General features: G+C 51.2%; 1 protein-coding gene across 2 annotated transcripts; it reads right to left on the bottom strand.

Annotated features, from left to right (window-relative positions):
• Nucleotides 1-1,413: 1,413 nt before the first annotated feature.
• FRMD7 (FERM domain containing 7) lies at nucleotides 1,414-12,909 on the bottom strand. 2 transcript variants are annotated; one of them, XM_059482618.1, is made up of 12 exons: nucleotides 12,853-12,909; nucleotides 8,939-9,043; nucleotides 8,604-8,646; nucleotides 7,300-7,378; nucleotides 6,564-6,661; nucleotides 6,325-6,439; nucleotides 5,995-6,142; nucleotides 4,682-4,777; nucleotides 4,262-4,425; nucleotides 3,977-4,045; nucleotides 3,805-3,880; nucleotides 1,414-3,700 (listed from the first exon to the last, which is right to left on the bottom strand). In XM_059482618.1, the coding sequence occupies exons 1-12, from the start codon at nucleotides 12,907-12,909 to the stop codon at nucleotides 2,666-2,668; spliced, it is 2,085 nt and encodes a 694-aa protein (XP_059338601.1). In that variant the 3' UTR covers nucleotides 1,414-2,665. The 2 variants fall into 2 exon arrangements, with proteins under 2 accessions (XP_059338601.1, XP_059338603.1); XM_059482620.1 differs by having other exon boundaries at nucleotides 7,300-7,333.
• Nucleotides 12,910-17,657: the final 4,748 nt, after the last annotated feature.

The raw sequence follows: 17,657 nt of genomic DNA, 5'->3' as shown, positions 1-17,657 counted from the left end.
TTGCACAAAGTTTAGTGATTGTTAAAAGTCTGATTTTTATTGCACTGTTTTATGACTTAACACTGGAATAAGATTCTTTTCCTCTTGGCAAAGTTTTAGTGGTGTGTATGTTGGCTTATTTCACAGCTTTATCTATTTTGTCTAAACCTTTATCTGTTTTATATAAACCACTCACTTCTATCTGAATGCACTGAGTAGCTTAATGTTTTCCCACTGTGATGCTGCAGTGCCTCTCCCCCCCTCAATAATCCTTTGTGTAAGGACTGTAACAGTTTACATTTTCCAGGTTCTGCTGTTTGTCTTTCACCACCAGCAAACCAAATCTTTCCACGTCCTCTCTCCATCTTTGTTTTCTTTCCTAGGGGAACGAAATCACTTAAATAGTTGTCCTTATCTCGAGGTCTCGAGGGTGAATAGCGCTGAGCAGGGAGTGAGGGGAAGGACTTAGGCAAGGGTTGTTTCAATTGTTCCTTGACAAGTCAGCCACTGCTTACTGGGATTGTTCTTTAATTTTAATCAGTCAGTAAAGTGGTTTAAGCAATGAATTTAGCTCAGAGATGTTGATTTGTGTCACTTGCTGACGAGCTGCTTTGTTCCTCTGCTATTGTTGACCATGTGTAGGATGTGCTGAGGCACAGTGCCCACACTGCCCCAATGCTCCCTAGTCCATGGAAAAATCCAAAAAATAGTTCCCAAGCCCTTGTTTCTCCCTCTCAATGCTGTTTTCCCAGCACAGCCTTGAAGACCAGCCCTGGCAGTTCCTGAGGATTTGGGCAGGCTGTTTGTACAATGATCTCTCGTGGTGGGACATGCTCAAGGTGTGTCTCCACGTGCTTTGAGGAGCTAACAGTGATTGTGGAGTATCCCAGGGCTGTGATTGCAGCCTGTGTTTGAAATGCTGCTGCTTTTTTTAACCCTCTACCAAACTGTGCCCACAGACTGCCATTCTTAAATGTTGTACTCAGTGGTGATTCTTGCTCTTTCCAAGCTGCAGAGCTTTGGGAATGGGGTAGAAACAGCCCTCTAGGCAGAATTATCCCTTTTTTCAGTAAAACATGTGCCAGAGCAGCATGAGGGATCACTGCAGCTCCCAACTTCAGCACAGGGTAACCAGGAGCAGAAGCAAACCTTACAATGTACTCACTTGTTGGGCTAATGCATTTCTTTGGGCAACCAACCAAGAATGTGGCTGTTTGCAGCAGCCTTCAGGGATCTCCACAAGTGTCCCCAGTTGCTGGGACAGCAAAGGCACAGAGGAGGCCAGGCAGCAGAGCAGGAGAAGGAAACCACCTCCTGGGAGCACTGAGGGAAGCTCCTGAGGTGGGAGGCACAGGGCAAGGTGTGCTGGGGGGGGTGCCTGCAGGACTGGGGGTGCAGATTTCACAGGGCAGAAAGAGGAACTCAAAACTCCAGTGTGAACAATTCTTTTTTATTGTCCACCTTCTAAAACAAAGGACAGCAACATGCAGAGTGAGCAGGACCCATAAGCCCAGTTCTTTCTACATTTTAATCTATCTTTTTTGTCCCAATTTCCATGTTTCTGAAATCCTTCTAGCAGGCTGGAGTGGTTTCTCCACCACGGATTTTCTGGGCTGTCTCCCTGCTCAGAGTCATGTCCTACAAAGACTTACAGGGTTGTTCTTGAAGAAGATTACAAAGATCTCCCCCTAAAATCTTATGAAGGTGTCATAATTCTCAAGATTTCCGAGTAGATTTCGTGTAGATTTAGGGTAACAGTAAGGTTTTAAAATAAAAGTACTTCCAAGAAGCTGCTTGTTCCATTCCTACCTGCTCCTGATATCTTTTTTCCCATGCTGCTTAACTGAGGACAGAATTGGGGAAGAAAAGGACCCCAAAGAACCTCCTTACACGTCTCTCTCCCTCAGATTTAAGCAGAGCACTGAGGTACTGGGGCTGCCAGGAGGTGATGGCTGATGTGCCTAAGCAAAGCACAGTTACAGAGTGTGAACCCCCTTCCCAGTGCTCACCATGAGGTGCTCCAAAAGCTTGACAAGCACTCCTGAGATATTTCTGGAGGATAACCCTCTAAACTGGTCAGGGAGAAGACAGCCACACACAGAGCCTTGCCTTTGAGTGCCAGGTGCTCCCTGCAGCACTGGAGGGAGGTGAGGCAGGTGGAGGACACAGGCTGTATGCTGGGGTTTTGTCCTGTCCACATGACATCAGCTCCAGGAGCAGCCCGCCATGAAGATCTTGCTCCTTCCCAAAACGTCCTGCCACACCCTTCCCTCCCATGTGCCACCCTGCAGCTGGGAAAAGCAGCTGAAGGTATTCTGTGAGAAGTCTCTTTCTCTACCTCCCCTTCAATGAAGACTCCAGCAGCTGAGCTCCAAGCATCAGTTTGGGCAGGACATAGAAGCTTAGCAGGGCTTTAGGAGATCTCTGGCTTCTGACTGAAACAAGAATCCCCCCTCAAACTGTGGTGGCAGAGGCAAACCAGCTTCCAAGTGTGGTGCAGGGGTTGAATACTTCTGAGCACACCCCTGATGTCCATTAACACGTCCTCTATAGCTAAGAGCACTCACACAACAATCCCATCAATGTTTCATAAGCTGTAAGCAGACCTGCACACCAAGAGTGTCACCATTCTCTGACCCTGGGTCAGCACCAGCCACCTCCGCTCCCTCTGGCCGGTGTCAGGCACCTAGGTGAAATACTTGGAGGCCCCTCTGGAAATCCTCTCCTCAGCAGCACTGGTGGCAAAGGACACCTCCTCATCCTCCTCATCCAGCTGGAGGCTGCCCGAGGAGAGCCGCACGCGGGCCATGGGCGAGCGCAGCACGCGGCCGTAGCGGGAGCCGTGCTCAGCCCCCAGCAGCTCCGGGTCCGAGTCGCTGGACTCGGTGCTGCTGCCCAGGTACCGCTCGGGGCAGCGCCGCAGCCCCGGTGCCAGCACTTGCTGGGCTGGGACGTGCCAAAAAACCCCCCCTCTGCGACTGCTGAGAGCAGGGCACGGCCCCAGGGGCCTGAACTCCGAGCCGTAGGGGAAGCGGATGGTTTTCATGTCCGACTGGCTCCAGGAGCGCTTGGGAGGCTGCTCCTGCAGGCCGTAAGCGAAGGAGCGAGCCAGGGACCCGCTGTCCCCCGCCATGCTGGTGCCCACGGCCGTGCCTGCAGCCTCACCATGGAGCTGCCCAGCCTGGGCCCCGCTCGGGCTCTGCCGGGGGGGTTTTGTTGCCACAGGGCCGCTTGCACCCGCCAGTCCTGCTGTGTCCTCACCGGGGGCCGGTGCAGGGCATGGGGGCTGCAGGGCCCTGTCCAGATAGAAGAGCACAGGGGGCGCGGGGGCCACCAGGGGCAGGGGACAGGGCACATCCGTGTACACCAGCTGCCGGGTGCTCACCTCCCGCATGTTGCCCACAGAGGTGCTTTTGCTGTTCCCAGCAAACTGGTGGTGGGGCCGGAAGGATGTCAAGGGATTCCTGGCTCCGAAGAGGTCGATGGGCTCCCACGCCCGCTCCATCTCCAGCTCGGCGTAGAGCAGGGGGAAGGCAGAGGAGCTCTTGGAGTGTGGCAGGAAGGTGGTGGATGCTTCGGGCTTGGAGCGCTCCAGCTCAGCAGCAAAGGTCACCTCCATGGTGGAGCTGCGGCGCCGGCTGTCCAGGGTGGGCTCGGAGCCATGCACACCGTTGGCGTGGTAGGAGCCCCGGCTGCCGTAGGCCAGGCGCAGCTCCTCCACCTGGGCAGGGCACAGAGAGGGTGGGAGGGAGCACCCAGAGCTGAGGGTCTGACCCCGCAATGCCAAGGCCCTGGCGCAGAGCTGCTGATGCCATGGGGACTCACCTGCTTTGATACATCCGTCAGGAGGTCCGGGGAGGAGCGGCACTGCCTCTCGTCGTAGCGGGACGTGTAGTGTTTCCTGCAGGACAAGAACAAGGGTAGGTGTATGGCCGGGAGGGCCCTTCCCCTCTCCCCAGTCCCCTCAGGAACCTCTCCCCCTCCATGCCCCTGGTACCTCTCGAAGGGCAGGCTCTTCATCTTAGCCTTCCTGCCGTGCTCCAGCAGCTGCCGCTGAGTCCTGCCACTGCAGCATGGAGGGAGAAACGTGAGCACCACCATCAGCCCCAGCCCTTGTGCCCCTTGTGAGGGGATGAAGCAGAACTAAGGTAGGGGGGCTCTCCAGGAGAAGTAGATGTTCTCACCCCCTCAGGTTCAGACAGGGCTGACATAAAAGTGAGGCTCGGAGCCCTCCCCAGGCCCTTCCCAGCCCCAGCAGCTTGGGTTTCCCCTGGGAGTTTACCTGTAGCGGAAGCTGGAACCTTTGCTGCACAGAAGGGCTTTGGGCTTTGACTTGGGCTCCTCAGAGAGCCTGAAGAAGGCGTGGTACTCCACACACGTCTTCCAGAAGGCCTTGCAGGTGTCCCGGCTGGCCATGGTGAACTCCAGCGTGTCCTTGCACAGCGCCTGTGTGCCAGAGATGGGGTCAGGAGCACGGCACAAGCTCTGCCATGTGCCCTCCTGATCCCCCAGGGGCCATATGGGCTGCCAGTGGCTCCAGGCACTGCACTGTCACCTGGCTGGGGACACAGGAGAAGCCCTCAGGAAGGAGCACCATCATAAGCAACAGGAATGGATTTTGCTCAAAACTGGGGACTTTATGTGGCTGACCTTCCATCCACAGCTGTCTGCTCCTGAGCCCAGCAGTGCCTGTGGTACTTACAGAGATGTTTGCATGGAGCTTGATGAGAAAATGCTTCCTCTTGAAACTCAGTTTGCGGATTTTGGACCAGTTGAAGGTGTTGATCTTTGTATTGCCCTGCAAGGACAAACACAGCAATTACAGCTGGATGGGGCAACCTGTCAATACAGAAATGCAGTGGGCCAAGGCCTGAGCTCACAGGACACTGCATCAAATTCCAATGCAGCTCCTGGAGCTGCTGGGGTTTGGTGTTTGACTGCATCAGCTGGTTCTACAAGTAGAAATTGAGGTTCAGGGCTTAACTCTGTCTGCTGAAGCTCTTTGTAAAATCCAGGACTCCCAGACAAACCTCAGAGAGGTTAAGGCAGGGAGTCCTATCTGTGCCAGCTCAAGTATCAGGTGAGTTAAGGCAAAATCAGTGCCCCAAATAAATAATATTCTCCCCTCCTTTGCTGGGAAGTGTAGCAGTGCTCAGCTCACCTCCACACCTTTAGACCTGCTTTAAGCAGGCTGCAAGCACACATTAATTACTCTGTTATCATTTTGCACAAGGTTAGATGCAGCCACATGGCAGAACCAGGAAAAATCACGTTACCCCACTCTGTGGCACCAGGACCCTCTCAGCTTTCTGCAAGAGCGCAGACTTTAATGGGCTCACAGATACTCTAATCATGCGTGAGGGGTGTTTATGGCTCTGAATAAATAACCAGGTCTGGCGGCACTAATTACCAACAGCAGACTAACTACCAATACCAGACCAAAGCTAGGTTTTATGTTTGGGTTTGTTGGTTTGTTTTTTTTTTTTTGCTGTGACAAGATGTTCCCAGGTTGAAATCAGCTGCTGTGGGAGCAGAGAGGAAGTCTGTATTTACTGCCCAGCTCTGCCATGATTACCGCCTTATGTAATTGCACAGACGTGGGGGGCTATTTTCACTGGAAGATTACACAGTGAGCACATGTGACAGAGCCGTGGAACCTGTGCTGCTCACACGGCCACCACACTCGTGGGACAGGGGCCAGCAGGGCTGGGGCACCTTCAGTGGCACGCAGGGCTGGTGGGGCTGAGGCCTACAGCATCCCCTTCACCCCCATGGCCTGTGGAAGAGAGAGTTTGAGGTGCTCAAAGGGGAGAAGGGTCACCTGCAGCTGGAGAGGCCACCCCTGAGCCCTGGGCTCACCCTCAGCACCAGCACCCCCATGTGTGTCACAGGTTGATCTGTGTCCCCTCACCCTCAGCACCAGCACCCCCATGTGTGTCACAGGTTGATCTGTGTCCCCTCACCCTCAGCACCAGCACCCCCATGTGTGTCACAGGTTGATCTGTGTCCCCTCACCCTCAGCACCAGCACCCCCATGTGTGTCACAGCCAGGTTGATCTGTGTCCCCTCGCCGTCGCTGGCGGGGTGGGGGCGGATCCCGTACATCTCCAGCTTCCTGGCCACGTCCAGCAGCTGAGAGTCAGACTCGGCCGGCGTCTTCCCTCTGCAGACACAAGGCACAGGAGGGACAGGAGTGAGAAGGGAGATGCTGAAATGGGCTGAAAAAGCCATTTTGTAGGTGCACAGGTTGGCATCACACCCACCCCACTGCCAGCCCTGCCTGCTGAGGACAGCACTGTGCCAGCAGAGGTCCATAGGGGGTTTGTGGTGTGGAGCAGCCCTTACCTGTGTCTCCGGTGGTAGTGCATGATCTTGTTGTCCAGGTACTCCTGGTTGGGCAGGTACCGGTGCGTGGCCAGGTGCTGCTGGTCTGTCTCCTCGTGGAAGTCGCCCAGCTCAGCTTTGGGGACAGGGAGAGCGTGGATTAGGCTGTGAGGGGTCGGGGCAGAGGGGAGCCCTGGCTGCATGGCCAAAGCCCATCCCCAGGGAAGGGGCCTGGCCCTGCAGTGCTCTCTTGCCCTTACACTGCAGCAGGTGGGAGACGAGCAGCGCCGCGCTCTTGTCGCTGCAGGGCAGCCGCCCCTGGGCCAGGTCCTTCTTGATCTGGAGGGTGAAGAGGTACCTGTGGAGGGGGACAGGAGCATCCCTGGGGGAACTGGGTGCTGGGCTGAGCCACGAGGGCTGTGCCTGTTCCCAAATCTCATGGGATGCACATCCTCAGGGTCACAGGATGAGCGTGCAGCCCCTGCAGCTGGGCACCAGTAGGACCAGCACGTCCCTGTCAGTGAAATGCACATTAGTAGATTTCAAAATTAACATTCCTTTCCGTTTTGGAGGGCATTTGCCTCTCTTGGGGCTGACGTTCTGCATAAGCACCGTCTTGATTTTATTCTTAGTCCCTGTTTGCAATGCTTTCTCTAAAATTGTAGAAGATAACAAAGTCATTTTTAAAAATAAAACTAAAGTTGTTCTCTCAGAACACTGCTTGAGGCAGGAGCTAGACTGAGCAGTCAGACTCTGTACCCAACTGTTAAACTGTTTGGCAGTAAACAAATTGCAGCCTCATAAGACAGTGGATTGTGTTTTAAAACAGAGGATCAAGAAAATATGTTCTCTGTTTTTATTCTGTAAAGAGTAATACTTAGGATATTTAGGATAACCACTGCACACAGACAGGCTGGGGTGGATGAAGATAAAGAATTAACACACTGCAAAAACACAGAACTGTGTGGTAAGAAAGTAATAAAACAAGCACTGTACCTGGTCAGTTCTTCTCTCAGGTGGCCAGGGTCCACTGGGAAAAATTTCACCATAAATTTGAAAAGAACCTCCTTAGGATCTTAAAACACAACATCTTCATAAGTTTTCTTTTACATGTCTATTGAGAACATTTACAACTCTCTTCACACATGCTGCCTCCTTACAGGGTAAATTATCTGGACCCTTACGAATCAGGGACTACAGCCTGCCCCCCCAAAACCAGCCTGCCCAGGCCCCAGTATCACCAATGAATACAAACAGAGATTTGGATACCTAAAGAATACTAAAGAGAAAAATGCCCCAGCAATTCTTTAAATTGCAAAAATCCCTGTTGGAGGGGGTTTCCATGAAATGGTGCCAGGAAGCCTGGCCAGAGCCTTGGTGTAATTGCCATCACTGGGGCTGTGTGTTAAACCCAGCCCTCCAAGCACTTGGGATGCAGCAGCTCCATAGGAGGCTGCCTGGGCAAAGGGTTTTTTTGTGGGATGAGTGAGAACAAGCAGCCAAGCCCAAGGCAAAATGTGTGGAGGGAGGGAGGCAATTATGTAAGCACAGACTGTCACAGAACACCCTGGGATGGCTCAGAGGGCCAGGCCAGAAGGTGAAGGAAAGATGTGCCTGCAACAATTCCATTTGTGCTGCACCCAGAAAGGGAAGGATCCTTATCAGGCTTTCCCCTTTCAGGGAAATTCATGCAAACCCTGCTCTGCAGCCTCCCCTTGGCAAAGCTGGGGTCATGGCCCCAGGCTCTCAATCACCTCCCAGTCCTCGTGTACTTGGGGAAAATACCATGGGGATGGAGAGAGGCCTGAAAGCAGCACTGAGCTAACCCTGCTCTTGGCCATGGCACCAGAGGCTGGGCCTGAACTCAGATCAGGCTCTGCAGCATCTCTGGGGCTGGGGAGGAGCTGAGGGCACGGGGGGACCCTGCCACATGCAGGTGCCTGGGCCACTCTGAGCTGCAGAGGGAAAAGGAGGACAGGCAGGAGCAGAGCCTGTCACGCTGCCAGCACGGCCACACAGGCACTCAGCCACCCTGCTCCTCTGCCAAGCTGTCAGGTTATTAACACTCAGCCTAAAATGGTACAGATAGCAGATTGCAAAGGCAGTGGCGTTCCTGTGGGATTTTGTAGGGACTGAGGTGTCCTTGCAAACAATCCTGCCCAGCCTCACCCTCTAAAATGAGCCTGGATAAGTGCTGGAAGCCAGAGATCCTGTCCCTCAGAAACAACACTGCATGAATGTGTCTGTGCTAGATTCTCACAGGTAATGATTTATAAGAATTCCATTCTTGAAATACTTACTTTTCACTTGCTTTGTTATGGGTTTTAGTGGTTCCAACCAGACCTGAAATGAGGCAAGTAAGAGCTGGCTAAATAAACAGCACAAGAGATGGGGAATAAAAGCAGCAGCAGCATGGTAGAATGCAGCATGAAAATGCTGACCAGCTTGGCTGCTGTGACAAGTGTCCTGCTGGCCATGGACAGACCATGAGCTGCACATACCACTGAGGCTTGTGGCTCCCCTCCTGACTCCCATTCTCAGGGTTTTCCTGCCATCATGGCAAAGCTTTCTATTTAATTTTCCATTTGGAATTCCAGGGAGGTGCTGACAATCCCCAGCTGGCAGCTGCACTCACCTGGTTCCCAGCCTGGCTGTGAAACTCCAGCCCAAAGTACTCCTTCTCCACGAGGTTCAGGTGGCTGCAGGTGAGGTTGAAGAGCCCTTTCCCACAGGATTTTTGCTAGCAAGCAAACACAGCACAGAAGCAGCAGATTAGGCAATGCTGGCAGCAGCAGTGATGGGATTTCAGAGAGCTGGGGAGAAGTTTCAGCTCCCTTCCTGCACCCCTTTCCTGACCATGCAGCAGCAAAATCTTACTCAATAAATGCTCTTGGCTTCAGCATGTACAACAGGACAGCTGCATGCTGTGCTCCCTGATTTGATTTTTGGAAATCAAATTCCTTCCCCATCACTTCTCTTCTTTATTAAGGAACTTAAACCAGAAAGGAGAGCAAGAGAAAACAAACCATGTTTTGACTCACAACTATCACTGTGTGGGCAGTTCTGTCCCTGGCAAAGCAGTGAGTGATCCCAGGACAGGCACCCGCCTGAGCCAGGGCCAGCCATGGCCAACGTGCTTCATCCAGAGCCAACGGGAGCAGCCTCAAACCTGTGCAGGGAGCCTGGGTGTCCCAACAGCTGGGGCTGAGCTGCCATTATGGTTCATGGTAATTAACAGCAACAGGGCCAGAGATCCTGTGCCCAGGGCTCTGAGTCATCCCTGGGCTTTGGCAATAGGAATTAAGTGGTGCTGCATGCTGATAAGAGAGGCCAGGCTGTAGTTATTCCCAGTAAACAGAAACACTTGGCGGGTGTTTTCTTGGCTTGTTGCCATGCTGTTGGACCTGGATGGAGAACAAACCAGGAGGCCCCCGACTCTGGAAATTGCTCCAGAAAGCACCAAAAATTAAAATGGCAGCAAACCACCCCAACAAAACTCTGAAATGCCTTCATCAGCTTATGAAAAGCAGAGCAAAAAGAAGTAATGGTTATTGCAAAAGCAGGCTGGAGCAGAGGCCAGGTTAGACAGCTGCTAAATGATCACATGTGGAGTGATGGAGGGGAAGACAGGCTGCAGCTCCCTGTGGCAGTGGCTGTCCCCAGAAGGGATGGGAGGGACCTGGCTGCTGCTGGTGATGCACACTAATAACCACCTTTCAGGGCTTCTTCTGGGATGAAATTGCTGGCTCTGTGCTGAAAGGCTGCAGAAAAGTGATAGCATAATAACAGCATTCACTCTGCAGCGCTCCCAGCTCTCCTCAAAATTACTGGATCACAAGGGTAATTAAAAAAATTATAAATGTTTTTTTTTCCAAGCTAGAATTTTCTAGCATGAAAGGCCTTGGCCTTTGTCAGGCAGCCAGGAAAGACAAGCATTTCTGACTGGGTTATTACCTACCATATTTCTGCTGGGAGCAACCCACTGTGCTCCAAGGGCAGCAGTGCCCAGGGACAGGAGCAGCCCCAAACCCAGGAAAACCTGCTGGGAGACACAGCCCTGCTGCTGCTGCAGGGGCTCTTTAGGAACACAGCCTTTCTCCTGCTGGTGTCCTGTCCTGGGTTTTGGGGTGCTGAGGCCAGTGCTTCCTCAGCCCTGGGGTACAGAGGGGCTCAGAGCATCAGCCCTGCCCTGCACTGAGTGAGGGGAGTGGGGTCTGTGCTGGGGAGCACAGTGCAAGGTACAACCATGGCATGTGGGGCTGTTTGTGCCGTGTCCCAGCCCACAGGTGCCTCTGGGAATGAGGCAGGGCCGGGTGAGCACCCACAGGCAGAAACCCCAGAGCAGGAGGTGAAGAGGGAAGGCTGCACTTGCCCCTCACTCCTCAGTGAAAGCATCTGGGACTTGAGCAGAGTCAGAAAGCCAGAGGCACTTCCAGGGACCGACAGCAGCACGTGCAGCACACGGGACACACACACCCCCCCATGTCCCCACAGGGACTCTGGCAGCACCTGCAGCCCAAAGGAAAAGCCCATTTCTGCAGCATTCCCACAGCACAGGTGTCCTGCACCTAAAGCCACCAGCCTCCCCGTGCCCTCACTCCTCTGCCACCAGGCCCACACACCTCCTACAAGGAATTCCCAGCTTTACAGGGAACACACGACCACAGGAGACCCTGTCCTTCACCCAACCTCAGCAGTGAGTTTTTCTGGGCATGTTTGGTTTGCCCACAGCATCCCAGGCCCAGCCATGGGGTGTTCAGCAGGGAGGGCACAGTGGGGACACTTAGAGATGTGCCAAGCCCCTCTCTGCCCTGCTCTGAGGGCTCAGACCTGTTATCCCAGGAACCAGAGCTCAGCTGAAGGAAACCCTGGGAACTCAGTGGTTCCAACTGATGCAAATGGAGGCAGAAGCCTTCCTGGGTCAGCATCCAGCACCAGCAGAGGAACTTGTTCTCATGCAAGCAGGAAAGGAGACCCTGCTGCACATGCCAGCAGCTGTGACACCCATGTGAGGCAGGTAGAGATGTTTACACTGAGTGTGAGGTGCAGGGGCACTCAGCCCTCTGTGTTTTGTCTCTTTTGTCCTTTCCCTCCCATTATACTGAAGTACTCCTCATTCAAAAGAGCTTTCCAAAGTCAGGAGGGGTTTAGGAAGAGTTGCTTAAAATATCTGCTCAAAACTTAGCCCAAAGCACTCCTTTTATACTGGAGAAGTCACTAATTCAGCCACTCATTTATTGTACCCACACAGAGCAGCAAATGCATGAAATGCCTAAAAGGGGTTTCCAATACCATTCCATGCTAAAAAAGGAAATGACCAGGAGTTCCTCTAATGGAAGCTATTTGCTGCAATAACATGTCGTGCAGAGCTATACTGCTGCCTTTTGAGCAAATAAGAAAACAGAGATGGAAAAAAATGCAGCAACATTGTAGCAGAAGCATCTTTTGAATTGTGTCTCACTATGACTTATTTAATCAAAGGGGGGAGGAGGAAAAGGCATTTTAAAATGACCAGTCTCATTTTTAAGCAGACTCCTGGACTAGGATAGATTAATTAAACTAAATCAAACAACTTCTATACTGTGTCAAGGCATGGAATTGCTTTATAATCCTCTTTTGTGTAAAATACTGTCACAAAGAAATGGAGCTGGGCATCTGAGAGAGCAGTTCTCTGGCTGTGCTATAAACCACAGAAGAGAACAGAAGAAAAGCAACAGAACTTGAAAAAACCCACTTTATATTAAACACTCTGCTCCCACAGTAGATGCAGGTAAGTACCAGAACAAATCCACTTGAATTAGCTAATTCAATTAGCTACTGTGATTATTAAACACTAACCAACAGTAAATGTGCAATCACACTTGTAAAAAGATGCTTCTAACACACAGACAAGACATACCTGCTTTCAATTATGTACACACATATGCATAAACTTAACACCATAGATATTAATACTTAATATTTTAAACCTAGTTCAGAGCTAGCATTTTTTAAAATGTGACTTATTTATCACAATGTGTTGTGGGACACTGCCATGAAGAAAATAAGACAGAGTGAGTTTTTTTCCTCAGCTATTCACAAAACCACACCGTTTTCTTTTTCAGCTGAATGCCCAGAAGATGTGTGCAGATGTTTCTCAACAGGGATAACTTGGATAAATATGCTATTTTTATTCTGTTCCCAGACTTTTCTTCCTTGCTGAATGTTTACACTGGCAGCAAGACAAATGAGTGAACTCGACACTTGTCAAGACCATCACTTAATATTAACTGATTTACTAAAGATCATATCAGGTAAGGAAAAGCCATTCCTCCTTTTTCATAAATAATGCCAATAACAGGGGAGCACAGGACTATATTGATACCAAAAAACACTTACCAATTAGTTCTAGAAAGCTTCATTTTGAATTTGAGATTGGTTTTCTTGTTTGCTTGCTGGGTTTTTTTAAAGCTGAAAACCAGAAGCTATCAGAAACCATTCAATCCTTCAGAACAGCAATAATTTAATAATTATCACTAAAAAATCAGTAAGAATAGGATACCCACTTACATCAACTACAAAGATCTTCTGGGAATCATCCAGGAACTGGACTTTGAGGTGCAGCATCCTCGGGCAGGCAGCTGGGTGTGCAGCAGGCACGCAGTGCTAGCAGTGTGAGCTGGGAGCTGGGAAGGGAGCCCTGACTCCTCTTGCACACATAATTCCCTCTCAGCTGGATGGAGAAGGCTGCACTCACAGATGTGGAGCAGAGGCTGGAGCAAACGAGCTAACTGACTAAAAACTAATTAAAAAAAAAAAAAAAAACAATACCTCCCCTGGTTCAAATGTCACCTCTGCAATAAAAGATGTTTTCTGCCTGTGAATTATGGGTGTATTAACAGGGGGGAGATTGGCAGTAATGGGGCTGAGATAAATGCTCAGCTCTTGCAGCTGGTGGTGAGCAATGAGAGGGCAAAGCCAGCCCATGCTGGGTGCCATGGGTCAGGGGAGAAGAGCTGAGCATCCCCCCTGCCAAAGTCACCCAGCAGTGAGTGTCATCCTTGCCTGCTCTGCTCAAGGTGCCCTGGCAGAGCAGCTGGCTGGCAGCTGGGCTGGCTCCATGGGCTGGGCAGATCATGTCCTGTCCACTGGGTGATGTGTGGATGGGCTGAGGTACTTCACCAGAGACTGGAAAATGTTTCCAGCTGGACTCAAAACCAGTTGTGAGTCCTTCCTGGAGAGGCAGAGGAGAACCTGCTCCTAATTCCCAGCTCACACCCTGGCTGAGTAGCTTAGTGAAGTCTCACAAGCCTTTGAGACAGCCTGGTTCCCAGTTCAAACCTGAACAGCCCATGTCCCCAGTTATCAGCTGCTCCTGGGAGTGCCAGAGCCCAGCTCAGCCCAGGCTGCTCCGTGCTGGGTGCTGGGGGTGCCTGTGCTGCTCCTCTGCCCCAGGTGGGCAGGGCCATGAGGAGCTCTCTGACCCCTCTGGTTCCTCTCACCCATCAGAGACCACCCCACTGAGCTTCTGGGGGAATGCACCTTTGGGCAGGAGCCCTCCCTTTCAGAAATAAATGCACTGAGCAGTGCCAAAGGCAAGCACTGGACTGGCACAGGGGATCCTTACTGCTGCTGGAAAAAGTCACAACCACACAAGATCCTGTGGGACCCAGAGTAATAGAAACATGGCTCAGCAAACAAAAAAACATATTTAGTGCTGCAGAGATTTTGCTTGGTGCTCCCTTACAGAAACTGCCACTGTAAGTCACTCCAGACCATTTTCCCTGGCCTCTCTTACACTTCCCAAACATTCCTGAGGATATCAAGTCAGAGGCCATCAGGGCAGCATAATACCTTGTCATCTCTGGTGCAGAGAGAAAGACCATAGAGCTTTTTATCCACAGAAAAATGTGTAAATCTTCTGCTAACCAAGACAAAAAGGAGCCCAAAAATCAAAGCCAACCTGCTTTTCCCCATGAAGCTGCTCCACAGATCAGCTGAGTCCATTGTGCTCCAGAAGGGGATGGCTGTGCCCCTGTGCCAGCCCCACGTGAAAGACAAAGCCAGCTCTGCTCGTGGCCCTGGGCTCTGAGCTCTTTGTGTCACAGGAGAAGGGCAGCAGCACGTACAAACCATCCAGGGGGGCTCAGTGCACCCTCCCTCTGAGGCTTAAAATGTTTGTGCTGTCAAATATTGAGAGCACAAGGAGAGGAGCAGCTCTCCTGTGAGTGGCTCTCATGTCACAGCTCTGCACTGGGAGCACAGTGGGGACTCTGGGCTGGCAGGAGGGATGTATGGGGTGCAACAGAGGAGCCCCAAAGCCCAGAAGAAGCCAAGTCTCCCTGCTACAGGCTCTCCTAGCAAGGCAGGGCACTGACCCTGGACTCCACAGATGCTGTTGGAAGCTGGGCACCGGCCAGTCAGGCTGTGGGCAGAAGAAAAGGGTTTATTGCACTACCTTGATATAAAGGATAAGGCTGTGTTGGGTCAGACAGGACCTCTGGCCACCCTACAAATCCATCCATAGACACAGCATGGAGCCAGCAGCAGCAAACAGGATCAAACTACATTAACAAGAGCTTTTTGGGATCGGACACTAAAGGACAGCAAGAAGAGATGTGGGACAAGCAAGGATTGCTTGGGGCATGGAGATTGTTGCTGTCTGAGCAGATGAGAAACTTTTTTTACCCCCACCTGTCTCCTTCTTCTGGAGGTGACTGGGGGGCCAGCTGGAGCAGCACACAAGGGGAGCACCAGGAGGAATTCTGGCTCCTGGCCTGAGCCAATGCCACAGCCCAGCCTGGTATGTATGTCCTCCTTATCTGCAGGGGCAGGGAAAATGTGAAAATGGTGCAGGAAAGCACAGAACCCATGAGGGGCAAGCACAGCCACAGTGGCAGGTGAGGAGGGGACCCCAAGCAGCAGCACCAGAGCACTGAGGGCCCTGAGGAGCAGCCTGATGGAGTGAGTTCTGCTTCAGGGCTCCTTGCTCAGCCCTTGATTTTAAATACTCTGGACCCTGCTAGCACCATCCTCCATTGCACCACTTCTCCCAGGAAGGATTTTCTTCCACCGAGTGCCTCTGACTTCATATTAGTCTGGATGCATTGGCCAGGGTCTTCCTCAGCCTCTCAAATACCCTGCAGCTTGCTGGGATGGACTGAGCAGAGCAAGAACCAAGAAGTTTCCTTCCTCCCAAACCCTGCTGTCACTTTTCCCAAGGAGAAATTTTTGGGTGTTTCTCCTTTGTTCCCTGTCAGTGGTGGAGCGAGGGCAGAGCCAGGGCAGAGAGCTGAGCACTGAGCTACACCCTGCAGAACCTCCTGAAGGGTGAGCATGGTCACTGGGCACTGAGCCAGCCAGGGCAGAGCTGCTGTCCTGGTTTGGGGCTGGGGATGGGCAAGGAAATGCCCCAAACCTCCCCACTGCCTCCTGAGAGAGCAGCAGGCTGTGAGAGAACAAACTGTGGCAGAGAAGGGACATGACATGCTGCCCCTGCATCACCGTGCATTGCTGTCCCTTAGACTTTGTCATGTTTATCTTCAAATATGGTTTAGAGGAAGGAAATTGAGATGTATAGATAAAGTCATTGAATAGAGACATGCCAGGAGATGTCAAACACCACAGTCCAAGAGGCAAGAACCCACACCCAGCTCGTTGCTGAGCAGACAGAAATGCACACTTGAAATGCCAGGCAGGACTCACCCAGGTGGACTTTGGTCAGCTGTGACCTTTCATACACTCACATTTCACCTCCCCTTCCTCAGCTGGAGCTGCAAGGAGAACATCCACGTTCCCTCCTCACCCAGCCAGGACTCCCCCAGCTGCAGGGCCAGGGAGCAGCCCAGCCCTTGGCTCTGGCACAGCCAAAATCCCTCTGAACAGCTCCAGGTCCACAGCAGGCAATCCCAGCTGGGTAATGAACCCAAGGCATGGCACCAGCACTGCCAACAGGGACATTTCTATCCAGAATGGGGTACCCACCTCATTCCTGCTGCCCTTCCAGGAGCAATGGCTTCACTCTCAGCTGGGCTCCCAGCATACACACAGTTGCTTTAAACTTTTTATAAAATATACCTCCTAAAAAGTATTTTTAAAAAAACCACAGGGCCTGAAAAAATTGAGTTTGTTTAGCTTAAAAAGAGAAGAAAGGAATTACAATCACCTGATTGATGCAGATCCACTCCAGAATGGATCAGCTGTGTTCCCAAGATAAAGAGAAAATGAAGAGTTTGCTAGAAATTGCAGGGAAGATCTGAGTTACATCCTAGGAAAGACCCTTAAATTGTGAGGCAGAAAAAACACTGGAGCAGGCTGGAAAAACCAGAGTTGATTTAGACAAATCTGTAGGGAACAGCCCAGGTACATGGTCCTTCCTTTAAACCTATAACAGTGATCATTGTTTTACATTTTCTCCACATTGTATCTTAAACATATCTCAGCTGTTAAACCTGACTTGCCATGTCCTGCCCTTCTAAAAACTTCTCCCTCAAAACTGTTGTTTATTAAATTCAATAAATATAATTATACATTTACATTTTCATCAAATTTTGCTTACCAACCATCAGGTGGTAATAATCTGACATCAAGTGTGCTAAAACTCATTACTCATGAGTAATTGCTGGGAAAATGGAAATAATTGCATTTTTTATTTTGTGTTTAGGTGGGGTTCACCCATAACCTCCCAACTGCAGGATGAGACTTCTCTGAGCAGCATTTTGATATCAGAAGGTGACATTATGCAGCAGCATTTTGCCCCAGTTTCAGGGCAAAATTAGTGCATAATCTCATGCTAAAGGAATCATAGAGTTAAAGCAAATCTTATTCTTATGATTATATTTTTATTTCAGCTTCAGCAGCTAAGGTAAGTGGCTCTTTTTACCTACCTGCAATAACAGTGTAGGAAATCCCAAATTATGCAATAAAAACTCCAAGCACAACTGCAACTCCAGACACCTGAGACAAATTAACCCTAGGTGCAAAACATTCTTTGGAGTCCCGAAGCCCTGGAACCTGAATTTATTTCCATTTCTGTTCTGTTTCCAGCCTGTGTTCGGCCGCCAGGGCCGGAGCACCGCCCTGCTCTGAGCTGGACCATCCAGGAGGAGCCACTCGCTGCCTCCACGCTCCCTCTCGTGGTGTTGGTGGTGCCCCACAACAAACACAGAGAGAACTCGGTGTGCAGGGATGAGCAGGTCACTCCTGCAATCACACTTTCCAGCGTGCACCCATGGCCATTGCTGACCTTTCCGCCTTTTTCAGATTTTATATGTTATGTAAAAACTATTACCAGGACTGCAAAAGGCAGCTTGCTGTAAGCAAATACAAATGACAGCACAAGCTGTGCAAGAAACTAAATACTGCCCTGACTCTGG

Source organism: Ammospiza nelsoni, chromosome 15 (genome assembly GCF_027579445.1).
Source record: "Ammospiza nelsoni isolate bAmmNel1 chromosome 15, bAmmNel1.pri, whole genome shotgun sequence".
Lineage (NCBI taxonomy): Eukaryota > Metazoa > Chordata > Aves > Passeriformes > Passerellidae > Ammospiza > Ammospiza nelsoni.
The sequence above is the reverse complement of the archived record's forward strand: the minus strand, read 5'-3'. Positions and strand labels throughout refer to the sequence as shown.